The 17,165-nt window shown below is 37.7% G+C and overlaps 3 protein-coding genes across 4 annotated transcripts in view; 2 read left to right on the forward strand and 1 right to left on the reverse strand.

Annotated features, from left to right (window-relative positions):
- Window positions 1–918, reverse strand: part of rai14 (retinoic acid induced 14) — a 38,011-nt gene extending 37,093 nt beyond the window's left edge. The window contains 1 exon segment of the mRNA XM_055040383.1: window positions 659–918. The gene's annotated coding sequence lies outside the window, so the exon portion shown is untranslated.
- A 4,337-nt stretch (window positions 919–5,255) lies between these two features.
- On the forward strand, window positions 5,256–15,549 carry scarb2c (scavenger receptor class B, member 2c). Of its 2 annotated transcripts, XM_055040491.1 has the most exons (11): window positions 5,256–5,483; window positions 6,007–6,164; window positions 6,867–7,011; window positions 7,306–7,589; window positions 9,182–9,301; window positions 9,895–10,073; window positions 10,176–10,294; window positions 12,353–12,426; window positions 13,240–13,291; window positions 13,867–14,019; window positions 14,305–15,549. In XM_055040491.1, exons 1-11 carry the CDS (start codon window positions 5,361–5,363, stop codon window positions 14,341–14,343), a joined length of 1,446 nt encoding a protein of 481 aa, XP_054896466.1. In that variant the 5' UTR covers window positions 5,256–5,360; the 3' UTR covers window positions 14,344–15,549. The 2 variants fall into 2 exon arrangements, with proteins under 2 accessions (XP_054896466.1, XP_054896468.1); XM_055040493.1 differs by lacking the exon at window positions 6,007–6,164 and having other exon boundaries at window positions 5,350–5,483.
- Window positions 15,550–16,006: 457 nt separating this feature from the next.
- LOC129366548 (liver-expressed antimicrobial peptide 2) lies at window positions 16,007–17,058 on the forward strand. The gene is made up of 3 exons (XM_055040494.1): window positions 16,007–16,247; window positions 16,372–16,511; window positions 16,794–17,058. The coding sequence occupies exons 1-3, from the start codon at window positions 16,182–16,184 to the stop codon at window positions 16,813–16,815; spliced, it is 228 nt and encodes a 75-aa protein (XP_054896469.1). The 5' UTR covers window positions 16,007–16,181; the 3' UTR covers window positions 16,816–17,058.
- The last annotated feature ends 107 nt before the right edge of the window (window positions 17,059–17,165 follow it).

Raw genomic sequence — 17,165 nt, forward strand, 5'->3', positions numbered from 1 at the left:
TGTCCTGTACTGAACTGCACCATCCATATTCCCATCAACCTGTCTCTGCTAATGAACAGGATGCCCACAGCATGATACTGCCACCACTGTAACTCACTGTGAAGGCTTAGCAGGCTAAAGGTATTGTGCTGCAGGGTCACCTTTTCCACATGTTTTGTGTGTAGGACAAGAAGACCATATCACTGCACCTTTCTCTATACTTTCCATGTCTCATTTATATCTATATGCATGTCATAAAGAGTGAAAGTCTTGTTGAACAAGAAAGAGCAAATCTATCCACCAACACAACTCATATCAAGAACAGGCAGCAGAATAAACGCAAAACATAACAGACTTGAGGTCAAATGTGTCAAGAAGGGAGAAATGTGGCTCTCTTATCAAAGTTTAAGAGACAACAAGCAACGAGGATTACAGTGTTCAAAGCTGCAACTCGTCTCCCTCTGCACACATCAATATATCCTCATGCAGCCAGTGTATGAGGCGTGCATCCCTGTACAGCACCGAGCTAGATCAGGTTAAACGCCGTGGGATTGAACAGGAGCTTCTTTAAGGCTCCGCTGAGATTTACTTGCAATTAGTTATGAGCGGTTTGGTGAAAGCAATGTCCGCAACTCCAACTAAATCACCCAACGTGATTAGGAAGCTATTAGACACTTACCGTACTGTGTTGGACTCGCACGGGCAAATAAAAAGAGACAACAGCTTTCTCTCTTTCTTTCTTCCTTCCTTTCTTTTCTCTTTTCAGGGCAAAAACTGATCATCTATTGAACAACACAGACAGCAAGCAGCGAGCAGCGGTGAAGCCAAATCAACGCGGAAGACGCATTTAAAAGCTACAAAGAAATAGTCCGAGACAACACGGCGGTTCGCCTCGGCCCGCATACATTAAAAGTTGGGTCGTTGGTGGACTCCGTCCCTCCTCTGGCTCCGGACTGAACTCAAAGGCTGCCTCAGCCTGAAGCCCGGTTTAGGAAAGTGACGTCACGCCCCTGGTCTCCATTGTGCCCCATTCATTGCTGTTAAAGGAGCATTCCGCCAATTTTTTTTTTTGAAAAATCCCACATGACCAATAAAGGCGACAAATTCAATTCCTGCAGGACAATAGCGATTTACAAGACTTATGTATTTTTTTTCCCAAGCTGTTAGTTTAGATATTATTCAGTTTCAACAACACATAAAAATAGTGCAGTATATTTGTAGGATCACCATTTTCTTTCTCTTTCTCTTAAACTTTTTTCTAAAAATTGTCTTTGTTACAGTTTCTTTTAGTCCAGTCACTGTTTAATTGTTTCCTGTTCACCAGGGCTAGAAAGTTGTCAAATGGGTGACCAGATGGACACCACTATTAATTTGGTGATGTAAAATAAAATAAAATAAAGAGAGAGAGAAAAAAAAAAGATCAATGTTAGAGATTGTTCACTTAGGGCAAGCAAATTCAAACATAGGATGGATATCCCTCTTTTCACTTATCCTTTTACCACTGGAAGTTCATCCAAACAAACTTATTCTCACTCTTTTCTATAATTGTTTTCTTAGATCAGTTTGGTGACTTTTTAGTTAATGCCCTGAATCTGATGGTTTGGAATTACAATTCGGCTTGGGTCCAACTGTACTTTGTTTTTGGATTAAATCTGACCAGGTCTAATTGAATAAATGTCACAAGGTTTGTAGAATATCCAAAGTTATACAGATTTCAATTGTTATTTAGCATTGACCAAACATGCATTCCCAACATGGGCCAATTTCTATTTATTGTCTGTTCACATTTTGTGCAATGTGTCACATGACTGAGCTTGTTCATCCATAAAAAAATAAATATATTGTGCTTTTTGGCTTTTGCAGTGTAATATGTCTCAACGTGTAAGCTGAAAAGCTTTCCTATTTGCACAAGTCACAGTCATTTTACAGCCCCCTGTTGAAACAGTACTGCACTGAAACTTAATAATGCAAGCACAAACATGTTAGTACTGTTAGTCAACATTACAAAAATGTTGTTATCGTCTGGAAAGATGAGATAATGTATCCAAGGTAACTCAGTAACTGAGCATTACATCAAAGTCAACACCAAAGAAATAACATCTGTGAACTCATATTTGTATGTGCTGGAAGTTTAACTTTTTTTTTTTTACAAGCGTGAATTGTGTCGATCCAAAAAATTTTGTTATAATCAGTGAAAGCAAGTGAAAGACATTGTCAGACTAAGATGGATGGAACAATTCCTCATTGGTTAAACTGATTACCTGATGTGGTGTCAGTTTCATAAGGAACCTTGATTTAAAAAACTACAATAATTCCAGTAAACTAACAAACTAGAAACAAAGAAAGAAGGTCGAGAAAAAAATGGGACAGTGACATCTAGTGGAGGGATGGTTTAATGTTGCTTATTAGCTGGTAAAGATGACATCAAAGCTGTTCATTCCTTATTTCAGTCATTTACTGTTTATGTACTAGTTTGTATTTTTTTACAAATCAAAAAATGAAAAGAATTTGTCTTCTTTCTCAACATTGTATTGTGCCTTGAACATTTTCACACCTTCTCAGCTACACAGTTGTTCATCAACTTAGAATAGAATAGAATAGAATAGAATAGAATAGAATAGAATAGAATAGAATAGAATGAATAGAATAGAATAGAATAGCATTTATTGTCATTGAACAGGATTCAACGAAATTTCTATTGCAACTCCCGTGCAAAAAGTCAAAATATACAATATTAAATAAACAAACAGACAATAATAATAAATATACAACTAAAATTAACTAAAGGCACTCAACCACACCAAAGAAGAAGCAGCAGGTCTAATTATGGTAAAGTGCAGATGATGTGACAAAGGTCAAAGTGCAGAACAATATGGCTGTGTGGGGTGGGGGGTATGTGAGGTTATGATATGTGTGGGAGGGGGCGGCAGGGAGTAATGGCTCTGACGGCTGTGGGGAAGAAACTGTTTTCTCAGTCTGTTTGTTGTAGTCCGTATATTCCTGTACCGCTTGCCTGATGGCAGCGGCACAAACAGTCTGTGGCCCGGGTGGCTGGAATCCATGGCTATGGATCCAGCTCTCTTCTTGACCCGGCCCATGTAAATAGAGTCCAGGTCCGGGAGGGGGCATCCCACAATGCCTTGTGCTGTTCTCACCACCCGTGTCAGTTGTTTCCTCTCCAGTGCTGTGCAGCCACCATACCACACAGTCACGTTGTGGCAGAGGACGCTCTAGATCGTCGCCCTGTAAAAGTTCACGAGCAGCCGTGAGGAAAGTCCAGCCCGTCTCAGTTTCCTGAGGAAGAAGAGCCTTTGTTTGTGCTTTCTTCACCAGGTGGGAGGTGTTGGTATTCCAGGAGAGGTCAGACGTGATGTGGAGGCCCAGGAACTTGATGTTGTCCACACGCTCCACCTCTTCTCCATCTATGAGAAGGGGAGTGACCCGTCCTCCTGGACCTTCTGTAGTCCACAATGACCTCCTTGGTCTTCCCTGTGTTCAGCACCAAGTTATTGGCTGAACACCACTGAGTGAGCTGCTGAATTTCCTCTCTGTAGTGGTCTCGTTGTTGTCTGAAATGAGACCCACTACTGTTGTGTCGTCCGCGAACTTGACGACTGTGTTGGTGGGGTGGATGGCAACGCAGTCGTGTGTGAACAGGGTGAAGAGAGCTGGGCTGAGCACACAGCCCTGCGGTGTGCCTGTGTTGAGGACCAGTGGGGACGATGTTGATCCACCTATTCTCACCACCTGAGGCCTGTTGGTGAGGAAGTCTCTGATCCAGTGGCACAGTGAAGCAGGCAGCCCCACCTTGAGTAGCTTCAGCACCAGCTTGTCTGGGATGACGGTGTTAAATGCTGAGCTGAAGTCTACAAATAGCATCCTGACGTAGGTGTTGGGATGCTGCAGATGGGTCAGGGCTGTGTGCAGAGTGATGGAGACAGCATCCTCTGTTGACCGGTTCGCTCTGTAGGCGAACTGGAGGCTGTCCAGGTCTGCAGGGATGAAGTGTCTGATGTACCTCAGAAGAATCCTCTCAAAGCACTTCATGATCACCGGGGTCAGAGCGATGGGCCGGTCGTTCAGGCTGGTGATGGTCGTCTTCTTCGGTACAGGGATGATGGTGGAAGACTTGAGACACTCAGGAACCATGGTGAACTGCAGGGACAAATTGAAAATGTCCAGAAACACTCCTGCCAGCTGGTCGGCGCACGTTTTCAGCGTCTGGCCTGACACCTTGTCCGGTCCTGTAGCTTTGCGGGTGTTGATCCTCCTCAGGGTGGACGTCACCTGGTGCTGCTGCAGGACGAGAGGCTGGTACTGCTCTTCCAGTCGGGGTAGATGTACAGCTTCTCTGCTGCCCACCGTGTCAAAGCGGGCAAAGAAGCTGTTTAAGGTGTCAGGCAGGGTGGGTCGCGGCTGGTCAGCTGAATGCTGTGTTTGTAGTCTGTCATGGTCCTGATGCCTCTCCACATGCTTCGGGGGTTGTTGTTGATGAAGTCAACTCTCAATTAATTTGTGCAGGATATTATGTGATAGGCCAACATAAAATGTTTAGTCGTTGCAAATAATATGCTTTTGTAACATAAAAAGCTGAAAAACGTGGCAAAATGTACTGCTACACAAAAAAATCTTTCAGAAGTCACCATGTACTCCTGAAGTCCTTTTAAAAAGGTTTAAGTTTATTTTCAAAGAACATGAAGCTTTGTCTCAGGGAATGCTGCACAATCCAAACTTTTACCACCGTTAAGGCGCAACAGTGGAAAAATAGCCTTCCGGCTAACATGGCATTTTTGCAGAAATGTTATTAATATAACCCTGTAATAAAAATAAACAAATAAAAAAAATCATCTAAAATTAGAAAGTGTGGCTCAATGCAATGTATGGAATTGGAGTCAAATACAGGACAGTTTAGGGGGAATGCATGTTAGAGGTTTTTTTTTGCCATAAAACATGACAAATGTCATTAAACATGTCAAATCGAAGAATAAAGGTGTGGTCGGGATTGGAAACAAAGAGTGCTCGTACTCAAGATGGTTACTGACCTTCTGTTTTGTTTCTACAGTCAGCAATTACTTAGAAAGGATAAAGTTTTTTCCTTCCCTAAAAACCTCAACAAATATTACATCTTTTGTTAAAATGTGCAATCAATGGATCAAACACATTTAATGGAGTTGCTGCAGTGCGTTAATGATGAATGATTAAAAGGAACGAGCGACTGTCGACGAAACCGGAAATGGTAATCGGAACAACTTTCATTCCGGATGTGAAGCTGTGCTTGATCGAGCAAGTTCCTACTGGGAAAGGAGCTCGTTCCGAGCCAAAACAAAAACAGCTCCGTCACCGGCTTCTCTTCTCCCTTTCTGATCAGTCGCTGCCGCAATATGCCGCTGAAACCATGTTTCACCTACATCATCGGGGCATCCTCTTTACTGATGCTGATCGTGGGGATATCTTTAGTTTTATCCAATGTGTTTCCAAATTTTCTACAGTCCAAGGTTAAAACGGTAAGGAGTTGAAATAGGCTAAATGACTAATGTTAATTTTTAGCTTAACATTAGACCGGGGGTTGACTAAATCCCGCATGTTTTTGACTAAATCACGCATGTCTTTGTAAACAGTAGATTTGCGAGCATGACTGTTAGTTTTTTTGTGCTTTAGCTCATTTATACCGCAATACTTTTAAAAACTAAGGTTAGATGTGTTACGGCTAATGCTGCACGCACTTCGTCAGTTTTATTTAGTAGCGTGTAAACTTTGTTAATAAGACTGATTATGTAAGCCGTTCTAATGTTGGTGAACGACAGCATCGCAGCTCACGTGAATAACCGCAACAATTCACGTGCAGTTTCAACAGGATTCAGTATTTCTCGCCATGCTACTCTGCTTGCAGACTTGATTGACTCCACAACTGATGGTGATAAGGATACTTTCACTCTTTCCTGGTCATGTGACGAGAGACAATTCATCATGTGCAGATGATTCATCCGTAGTCTGATCATTTAATCCACTGCCCTTTGTCCCGCTTAGGAAGTAGTCCTGAGAAATGGGACAGAGGCTTTTGAGGTTTGGCTTGATCCCCCTGCTCCGATCTACATGCAGTTTTACTTCTTCAATCTGACGAACCCAGAGGAGGTCTTGATTGGGGAAAGACCAGCTGTGATGGAGATTGGACCTTACACATATAGGTGCGAAGATGGCTCATTTTCGTTATTTATTTTACCAGGGTATGGTATAAATGTTGAGAAACGGTAATAAAACATTAAACACAAATACCCAAAGCAGAGTTTTATCTCTAGCTATAGATGGAGGAAATGGAGCAATGATTTTATAAGTCCCTTGTTAAACTGGAAAATAAGTTCTATTTGATTTGTTGACCAAAATGAAAGTCTTTTATAAGCAGGTGCTTTCCACGAAGACAAGTTGAAAGCAAAGAGGTGCCAGAAAACGGAAAGCAACAAGCGATTAAGTGAAAGAAAGTTCACTGCAGTCTGTAACCTTTTGTTTCACTTCCTTTAGATTCAGTAATGCCTACCAATCGCTGCAGCAAAATTCAAAGAAACCTATCAAGGGAAACAGTGTTTACTTCCAGTCAGTGTTTTATTTGCTTTCTAAGTGTGTCTGGTTTAATGCAGAAACGTACTAAAAAACATGCAAGTGACTACAGTGAAAAGTAGTTCTACAAAATATTGGCTAAGGCAACTTTATACCTCTGCACTACTTTCTGTTAATCTAACACAAAAATACTGGAAAATGTGTGTAAGTACAAGCAATATGAATATTTTGCATAACACTATAGCTAAAGTTTAGAATGCAGCCTGAAGGTATTACCATTTAATTGGCCTCAAACTACAGCCGTAATGCGATTTGTCAAATTTTTCATAACACAGAGAATATCGGCCCATGGAGGAAGTGGTCTTCCAGGACAATGGCACAAGAGTTGCGTCAGTCAATCGTAAAACTTACATTTTTGAGCGCAACATGTCCCGAGGTCCTGAAAGTGACCTAATCAGGACGGTTAACATCCCTGCTGTGGTGAGTTCTACAAATCCCCTCTTTTAAAAAAATATACTAGGAATATTTTGTTTGTGCAGTAATTTGGTTACATGAAAATATCTGCAGATTGTATTTATTTTTTAAATTAGAGTAAAACACCTAACTTCAGAAACAACAAATCACTTATGTAAAAAATAAGTCTTTTTTTTATAAACTTTATTATACAGCTGGTTTTTACCTGTAGTGAAAATGTTACTTTTTCTTTCCTTTACAAGTGTGCTGAAGGGAATATTCAAAGAGGTTGTCACTAATTTTTCTACTTTTTTCTAATAGACAGTAATGGAAAAATTTAAGGATAGTGTGATTGCAGCCAATTTGATCTCCGCCTACATGCGATCCTCTGGTATCGGCCTGTTCACCACCCGCACTGTGGGAGAGCTACTATGGGGATATGAAGATGGCCTTCTCAAAGCTCTCAAATTGTTTGATCCTGAGCTGGACAAGTTTTTTGGACTTTTCTATAAGAATAATGCTTCAAATGATGGCGAATATACATTCTTTACTGGCCAGGAAAACTACAAGGACTTTGCTAGAGTGGACACATGGAATGGGAAAAGGTAGAGACTTTGTTTTTTTTTTTTAATTCTAGTTCAGCAATTATTCATCTATCAGTAAATCAATGAATCCACTGAGGTTTAAATAAGTTATTGGATCAGTATTTATTGATTCAATAATATTTATCCAGCTGTTTTTTCCACATTGTCTCCATAGTTAATCCATCATTAATCTAGAGGTTGCTGATTGTATTAAACAAAGTGGGTCATACGAATGAAAATAGCTATTATTGCTTTGTTTGACCCCCCTCCTCTTTTGCCAGCAGGCAGTCTTAAGTCTTCTATATCATTGCACAATTTTTAAACATACAGACAGAAAGAGGGAGAGAGCTTTGACTAATTTATTTGAAAAATATGTCTGAATTGTTCAGAGTCTTTGGTGCTTTCTTATGCAATCCTCTCACCAGCTCAGCCCATTATTTAGCATTTTTTCAGAGGATTTAGGTCTGGTGACTGAAAGGGCCATGGAAGACAGTTAATTTTATGTTTGGTATTGATTTTGGTGGTTTTTTTTAGTTTAGTATTGTGCTGAAATCTCAAACATTGATTTATTTTAAATGTTCTGTCAGAAACCACATAATTTATGCATAAAAAGTTCTAAAATGTCAGATCCTAGCAAGGTTTCCAGGATCAGAAAAGGAAGAGACCCACAGATTCTTACAATGCTTTACATTTCATAATGAAGATTATTTTCCACATTCATCCTTTGTTTTATACATACCCTTTACGCATACATTGGAAGACATAATAATAATATAACACTCAAGTATCTCCTAAAACCCATTTAAGCTTGAATGTAATTTTGAGTACACAATTTAATCTCCAGAATATCTTCCACATGAGCGCCCTAGCTCTTTCATCGAAATCCCACATATCCATTATTTTAAAATCAACACATTAGTAACTTAATTTCACACCACACTGCAGATGCTTCACTCAAAAAATGCAATAGTTTAAGCTGTTAATTTGACCCGTATGGTGAAAAAAAAATAAATATATAAAATTAGATGCTGATGGCACGGAAAAATGACGAACCCAGTCATAGTGTAGCAAGACACCTTCAACCTCTGCCCTTTTTCACTAGTATTAATCAGCTTTGCACAACTGGAGTAGATCAGAATCATTACATAAATATTTGTGCCTCCTTTATCACCTTTCTTACTTGCATAATAGCAACAAAAAAAAACATACAGCCTTGTTTGTAAGGTCCCAGTAGTGTTAATACACATTGCTGTTGCTCCTTTTATAGGTCAGTACTTTTTTTAAATAATGAAAAAAAAAAACTTGCTAAGAGAAACTGGCCCATCACATTATATTTATCCCATGGACTACATGTTAAATGTTTCTGAATGCTGATCACCTTTAAAAATAAATACTTCGGTCACATTTATTTTACTAGAATTGGAATTTTGCCGCCATAAAATATTAATTCATGTAGATGTGGTTCATACATCTTTGCTAGTTGTGCCAGTTATAGCAAAAAGCGCTGCATGTATGTTAACCCTTTTTAGTGTAGTTACCAGGCTGTCTAAGAGCTCCAAGCTGTTTTTAACCTCTGAAAATAATACAAATAAATGTTTGGATTGTGACTGCAGCTCTTTGAATTGGTGGACGTCTGACGAGTGCAATATGATCAATGGTACCAACGGAGCGTCTTTCCACCCAATCATCAATAAGAATGAAGTCCTCTACATGTTCTCCTCTGACCTGTGCAGGTGAGGTGCTGATGCAGAAAATATATTTAAAATGTATATATATAAAAAATTTACAGATATTTTTTAAACAATTAATTGTGCATCTTTAAGTAATTTTCTTTTTTATGTTTCCATTTCTGTATAGAAAATAGCTTCTTCTTTCCCTCATGACCCGTTCTACTCATGCAGCATATCTGGTTTTAACCTCTGACCCCATTGTTGGCTGAAGACATTTAGTAAAATGTTTCCCTCTTTAGACATCCTAAGCCTTATCCACAGTGTTATCTTGGTGTAAGGACTGGATTAAGAATTAAGAATATTACTTCATCTTGAGTTAGTTCAGATCTACAGTAGGATCTGAATTACAGCACCTGTTGGAGCCCCAACAGGTGCAACATGTGGGTCTACAACTTGCTTAACTTGTTTACTAAAACAATAGGTGCCAAGATGCATGTGAACTTCTGAGCACTTATTGTAAAACCTGTTGTACTCTAAACTGATTTCCTGAAAACCTGAGCGTGCAAAATAAATGCAGTTGCTTTGTGCTGCATATTAGTTTTATATAACTATCTCTGCCACCAAAGACGACTTGGTGTGTGATTTTTGTTTTCAAGGTCGTTGTATGCCGTGTACACCAAAGATGTGATTGTGAAGGAGATCCCTGGCTATCGCTTCGTTCCCCCCTTCGAAGTTTTCGCCAATCACACCGTGAACCCAGCCAACGCAGGCTTCTGTGTTCCTTCTGGAAACTGCCTCAGCTCAGGCCTGCTCAATGTCAGCATGTGTAAACAGGGTGTGTAATGCAGTTTTGCCATCAATTATATGGAGTCTCTGTTCTTAATTAAATTTGGTTAATTATAATCTGCGTCCATAATCTTATCTTGGTGGCGTTTAGGGGCTCCCATCATCATGTCCTCACCGCACTTCTACCAGGCTGATGAGAAATTTGTTGAAGATGTGTTTGGGATGAGGCCCAATAAGGACGAGCATCAGACTGCCATCGATATCAATCCAGTACGATTTAACTTTATTTAACTGAGCATAAGGCACACTGTATTTTTTACTTACCGCTTACGTACAATATACATACAATACAGTGTTTAATAGATTGTCTTTCTTTAATAAATTTGTTTTTAATATGTGCTGACAGGGGCAGTAGCTCAGGGCAAGCAGGTGTTTGTTTTTTATATTTTTTATTTATTATTTTTTTCAATAAATGTGTTTTGAAGACATTGTGTTGTATATAAGAGTCATAAGCCCATGACAGGTGACTTGTAATAATTTATAGGGGATTTAGGGATTTTTCAGAATATAGCAGTTCTCAAAAATTTAAGAAAATAGTCTAGTTGTATTTTTATTTTTGGGAACAACATGGAACTACTGGCCAAGGGACATATTAAACCTACCTTCATCAGTTAGTATTATTAGTTCATACATATATAGGATTACCTTTTAATCTGACACAATCTGCCTTTTCTTAGTGAATATGGCAGTAAAACTGTCTCCAGCTCAGGGGCCCACATCCTTTTAAACTTGGCCCTGTGTGCAGTACAAAATGATAACACTAGGTGGTGAAATATCTCAGTTTTGCATCTTCTTTAACCAGCCTTGAAACTGGTTAAAAATTAAAGAAGTGGTACTTGGTACTAACCTGTCACCAAAGATAAATTCTGATAGGTGATGTCAGCTTTTTGTACTGTAATAACCTGGTTGGTCTTGGGGTAGAAAAACAGTTGTAGACCAAGAAAATATACCTTGTTGTAATCTCTGGGACTTCATAAATTTTGTGGGTATTGCATGTAAATGAAGCAGGAAACATTGCAGGTATACAGACCTGCACAGAAGTACTTGTATTATTACGTCATGCTCCAAATGCAAATTCAATGTGTTTTAATAGGATTTTATCTGAGCCCTTTGCAAAGTTCTTATTAAAGATGGTGAGATGGAAGAACAGGGATAAACAGTTTTCAGTTTTTTGAAAATCTTTGGAAAAATGATTGCCATATAGCACATTGGTTTTTTTTTTCATTCTTTCTAACTGTATTCTGCATCATTTCTGTTGTTTCATTGCATGAAACCTTGATATATTTAACTAAATATGACATTTGTCAGGCGTAATCCATTAGTACAAAGTTCTGCAAACAGTTTTAGTTACAAAGCCATCAGAGGACATTGACCAATATTTCTTAAAAATAGAAGCATTGACTTCTAAAAATAGAAGCGTGACCTCTAAAATGTGAACTTTTGTCTGGTTACACAACCAAACTACGTGACAAAAAATTGGTCTGATTTTAGTTTTTTTTGGCATGTTGTGTAGCTTCCTTTTTCTCACTACTGCTTTTCATTTTCAGTTTTTAGAGAGTTATGATTTAATTGTATTCATTTCTGCATTGATGCAAAGTTTCAGATCTGCAAAATGAAAAATACATATTCATGCACATGCATAAAGCAAAGGAAACTTGCACGTAACTGTGACATAAGGTTTTATAGTGTGAGATACACGTTTGAACTCTGTAAACAACTGTTTATCCCCTGTTTGGCCTCCTTTCTGTACTTGAATCTTTGTTCAAAGTCCACTGAACATTCAGAGCCATGAAGCTGTTTTTCCTATGAAAGACTGAAGCATTGAGATGTATGATGGTTGTCATTTTATCACAAGGTTGGTGGTTTGAGTCTCAACTTATTATAATTAGAGAAATCTAATATCGGATGGTTTTACTTCTCTTTTCTATCAACCCTCATAATGCAAACAAAAACTCTCTGGAGAACAGTTGGTAGAAATAGTGAATATTAAGAAGAAATAGTTCATCTATTCTTTCTTCCCTTCTTCCTGCTCACTCCATTTTTTACCTGTTGTAGTATTTTCAGATTCTCAGTTGAAGCATGATTTCTGGCATAAATTTGTAGTGAACCTTTGTATTTATACTTTAAAAGACTGATATTTCTGGGAAACTGAGTCTGGAAAAATGTTGAATTTTGATATAAAAAGGCATCTTCACCCTGTAGGTATTATAATAAGCATTAATTGTCTCTTCCATGTCCTCCTGACAAATTCTGATTATGTTTTTACAGCTGACAGGAACCATCCTACAGGCAGCCAAACGTCTCCAGATCAATGTCTATGTGGAGAAAATCCCAAGGTTCAGGTAATCCACTCACTTCCTTTTAGCTGTCTGTCACTTATGACTAACTGGATGTTGAATTAATACAATGTTCTTCATGTTGACTTTTGATAAAATCATCACACCTGAATGGTTATTCATCGCTGGGAGGGGCCGTCTGCCAGTAAGATAAAAAGCACTTTTGCCACCATCATCATGATGAGTGGACTTTTGGACAGACTTTTCTCACTTGTTTATGAGTCCATATGACATCTGATAGAAGCAGCTCTGGGATCATTTCCAAACTTTTGCCACTTTTTCTGTTTCAGCTGTTCAACATAAAAATATTATATTTAAATATGTATAAGTCCTCTGTTTAGAATTGATGCTGTGCAAATCTTTTAACCCTTTAACTGTCACCCTCAAAAACTCTCCCTGCTTAGACAGCAGCCTATGGGTCCATGATGTGTTTTGGGAACACATTTGTGTGTTGGCAGACTCAGAACATTGTTGTTGACCAATATTTTGACTCTTTATTGCTCCATGGAAGAGAAATAAGAACCTATTTCTGTGTCTACCTCAATCTTTTCTAGTTACTGAACAAATATTGATGTAAATCTTTGTTGGTTGGAACTGAGCTTAAGTATCACTACCTTTATCTCGGGTAGGCATTGTGTTAAGGAATATTGCTCCATAAGTTTGAGCTTCCATAAGTAATATTATGTTGGTAACATTTGCCACTTGGCTATCTTTTACTTAACTGTTACATTTTCTATCTTTTTTTTATACTTTGTACATGAGAACAAAAATTACCCTCATTACTTCTGTATGCATATATATTTTTTCCTTCTCTTTCAGTGAAATAGGAAACGTGAGGACAGTGGTTTTCCCTGTGGTGTATCTTAATGAGGTAAAAACACTTTTTGAAGCAGTCACTGAATAGAAATCTAGTTTAATTAATATTATTTTAGGAACTATTTGAAAGACAATTACTCTGTTTTATAATGTACCGCGTTTTGAGGTTGTATTTAATTACTTTGATTATCAACCTTGAACTTGTAAAAAGTATTCATGATTATAATAATCTCATCATCGATGAGCGGCGTTTGCCGCTGAGTTCCTAAGAATTGAAGTCTTGAACGGCTCCTTTCATTTTTGAAATAACCAAACATAAAACAGCTCCGACTATGAGATTTACTTCCAAAACTTAATTTCTTTTGAATCCAATGTGGAAAAGTAATTTGAAATTTAATTTTAACTTTTGAAAGAAGAAAAATTCCATTAGTCAGTATTTCTAGTGTCGTAAAGAATACACCTCAAGACAATTTTCTGCTTAATTGTAGTTGTTTTTACTTTGCGTGGACTTTAAACATGTGCTTTTTTTAAAAAATTAACTTAATTTATTCATTTTATTCTCTGAATAATTTCTTTACTTTTATGTAAATGTAAAGATTTTCTGTTGTTTTACTTTTAACTGACCACCAGAGCGTTCTTATTGACGACGCCTCAGCCAAGAAGCTGCAGAGGGTTGATGTCCAGAAGAACGTGGTGGAGAATATTCCATTTCTTGTCATTGGTCTTGGCATCATCCTGGGAGGAATCTTTATGTTCTTGATGTGTCGACAGAAAGTCCCCGAGGTGAGTTTGCACTGCGAAAAATTAACACATTTCTGTCATTGCAAGAGGTGATTCAATGGTCTTGTTTAAATTTATTTATATGATGAAATAAATCACAAATCTAGACATCAGGCATAGTAGAGTTGGGTGCAAAAACTCCCGTCTTGTGGTTTACAATTAAAAAAATAAACAAAATGGTAGCAATTAAGAAACACCAGAATACTTATTTAGCAGTCATCACAATTATCAAATGTTGAATAACTAATTCTGTATGTTAAAAATTCTGTAACGTGTGCTGTTTTTCAGAGCACTGAAGCAGAACGTCAGCCCCTGATCTCATCGTAGCACCAATCAAAATTCATGAGGACGATCACGGGTTACTGACATAATGTTAGAATAAAATTATCTGACATCTAGACTCCTAACCTTTAGGCAGCCACTCATAACCAGAATCTCATCTTTTCAATGTTGTAATGCTTTCAGGAATTTTGTGTGTTTACAACAAGCACTTAAGTTGATTGTTTTCATGCTGTAATGTTGCTCAAACCTCTCTTTAATGTAGTCTTATTTTTCTAACCACTAATTATGGGATTGCAAATGAAACCAAGCAGAACTGAGCAGTATTAAACCTAGTTATTATCCTTCATTGCAAATAAATGCAATGGGTAGTTGCATTTATTTGTGCAGCTACCCACAGTAGTTGCGCCACTATTTTGCTACTTTCATGTGTCAACAAATCAACTGCCTCCTACGAGATGCTGTTTTCAGAAAAAAAAAAATCAGTTTTATGGTTTTGTTAACTAAAACCATGTGCAAATACACTGATCACTGAAAGGTTAAAGTGATGAGTATGTTTTTATAAATAAAACGTGTTTTATTAAAAAGCTTCAAAAGTCATTTATTGTTTATTTAATGACAATGCCCGAATTTCTTAGCTTCTTGAAGAGTAATCAGAATGGGGATTTACTTGCTTTAAAACGATGCCAACCCACTGAACCTGATAATGAAAAAATGTGTGAAATAAACCCCAAACAGTATTGCTTCTCAAGGCTTTTATCTGCTGTGAATGTGTTGGAATGGACAGAAAAGTTTTTTGTTTTTGTTTTTATCCTGCTCAATTCCACACTATTTCTTGATTTTTATTTTATGATGCTTCTTGGGGATTTTGCTAAAAGGAGTGTAGAAAATGTTTTATGGAAGTGTTATATCTGATACTTTTTTAAGTTTTTCTATATGAAATGGTAAGTTGTTTGAGAATTGTTGTAGTCCAAAGGGGCCGAGGCTTTCAAAGTTGCTTATTTGTTTAAAAAATCTGTTGATTCTATTCAACATCATAAACTTATTGTGAAATTTCTTTAATAGAAATGTCACCATTTACTAACAGGTTGGTGTTTTGTGCTGTTTATGTAAGAACTGTTTGCACTACTCCTTAACAGTCTAAACATAATATGTAATCACTGATTAAATTCACAGAAAAGGTTGTATATGTTATTGGCATCTTGTCTTGTTGTTCGTCTTGACCAATAAACTGATTCACACATTGGCAATTTATGTCGACTATATTGTTTGATAAATTGTTCGATGACATGGAAAAGAGAAGTGGTAACTTGAAGTGAAAAGTATATGAATTGCTAAATATAAGTTGTCATAAGATCTATGGTCCATCAAGAGCAATTTAAAACTTCAAGAGAATCAATTCTTGTATATTGAAAACTCCGGGCTCTGAGTAACAGTAGATTAGCTGTTTTGTTATTCTTCCTTTTTGCATGCTTAGCTAAGCTGAAGTAGATATTAAGCTAGATATTATCTGAAAAAAAATACTCATACGTTTCTGGAAATTTTTCATAAAATCTACTTGGCAGAAACTGTGCAGCACCTTTAAGGTTTATATTGCCTCTGACGTGGACTCGTCCTACATTACCAGATTAAAGTGTACTTTGGATGCTTCTAGATACACTTTGACTTTGGTTGTCATAAAAACTGATAAGTGCTTGAGGATCACTGACTCTGACTCAGGCCACCGGTCATGCCAAACGTCCACCTTTACAGTAACAAATGTATTGAGTGAATTACTTCGAGGTTAACTCCTCCCCGGCCCAATTAAAGCATTTAATACAAGGAACAGGAGACGGCAAAGGAAGCCTGGAAAGCAGCATCTTCCACAAGCTTCATCTGCAAACAGCATGAAGGCGCTTCAGAAAAAGATCATCATCGTTTCTGTTTTTCTGTTCCTTATATGTCTCACTCAGGTGGGTTGAAATGCATGTTATTATTTTTTAATAACATGCAGACAATGAAAAATTTTTGTCTTGGTTTTTTTTTTAAATAAATTAATAAAAGAGCTTCTAAATGGTCAAATATTTACTTTTGCAGGTCAACTCAGGACCTGTTCCTGACAACTGGGACAGTCTGATCCAGAGGACAAAGCGATCGCTGCTGTGGCGGTGGAACAGTCTGAAACCTGTTGGAGCCAGCTGCAGAGATCCTTCAGAGTGTGGCACAAACCACTGCAGGTAAAACTGAATTGTGAAGTTCAGTAATCCTCTATTTGAATGATTTTTATTCACCACTTTGATGGCACCCGACAATACTGAATGTGTGCGTTCCGTTTCCAGCTATTTTTGAAAGCAAATACGAGATTTAAAGGAGAAAGGAATCCTTAATGTGATTTATACATCTGAATGTGATCACGTGTCTGTGAGGGTTTTATGATGTGTCCACATGCGCTTTGCATGGCATGACAAAGGTCCAAGTCAGAGTTCAAGTTGCAATTACGTTTCTGCTTATCTTTGCAGGAGAAACATTTGTTCCTTCTGACACTCCATCTCCACAACAGACCCACAAACACAACGCTGAAACAAATGGAGCCACCCATGTGAAATTCCTCCTCTGTTAATATGGTCAAACTAAAAGATGTGAAGGAAGTTTCTTTTGATTGTTTTGTTTTTATTTTAAATAGGAGCCTTTATGTAGGAACCTTTGCCACCATCAGCCTCAGCACTGGACTGATTGTGTAATCCAAATGTATGTTTGATAAGAAAATACAAACGTTCACCCTCAGTCTGTGAGCTCTGAATTTATTAGCACATGTTGTTCCTAATATATTTATTTGTATATTTTGTAAACATTGTAAATATTCAAATATACTACCTTTTTCAAGAGCTTGT

Source organism: Poeciliopsis prolifica, unplaced genomic scaffold (genome assembly GCF_027474105.1).
Source record: "Poeciliopsis prolifica strain line A6 unplaced genomic scaffold, Auburn_PproV2 SCAFFOLD015, whole genome shotgun sequence".
In the NCBI taxonomy this organism is placed as follows: Eukaryota; Metazoa; Chordata; class Actinopteri; order Cyprinodontiformes; family Poeciliidae; genus Poeciliopsis; species Poeciliopsis prolifica.

Bases quoted from the DNA above. Each gene is read 5' to 3' on its own strand.
- scarb2c (XM_055040491.1), top strand. From the start codon at position 5,361: ATGCCGCTGAAACCATGTTTCACCTACATCATCGGGGCATCCTCTTTA. The intron at 6,165-6,866 runs GTGCGAAGATGG...TTCATAACACAG, and splicing joins ATTGGACCTTACACATATAG to AGAATATCGGCCCATGGAGG. The intron at 7,012-7,305 runs GTGAGTTCTACA...TTTTTCTAATAG, and splicing joins CGGTTAACATCCCTGCTGTG to ACAGTAATGGAAAAATTTAA.
- LOC129366548 (XM_055040494.1), top strand. From the start codon at position 16,182: ATGAAGGCGCTTCAGAAAAAGATCATCATCGTTTCTGTTTTTCTGTTC. The intron at 16,248-16,371 runs GTGGGTTGAAAT...TTACTTTTGCAG, and splicing joins TCCTTATATGTCTCACTCAG to GTCAACTCAGGACCTGTTCC. The intron at 16,512-16,793 runs GTAAAACTGAAT...TTATCTTTGCAG, and splicing joins TGTGGCACAAACCACTGCAG to GAGAAACATTTGTTCCTTCT.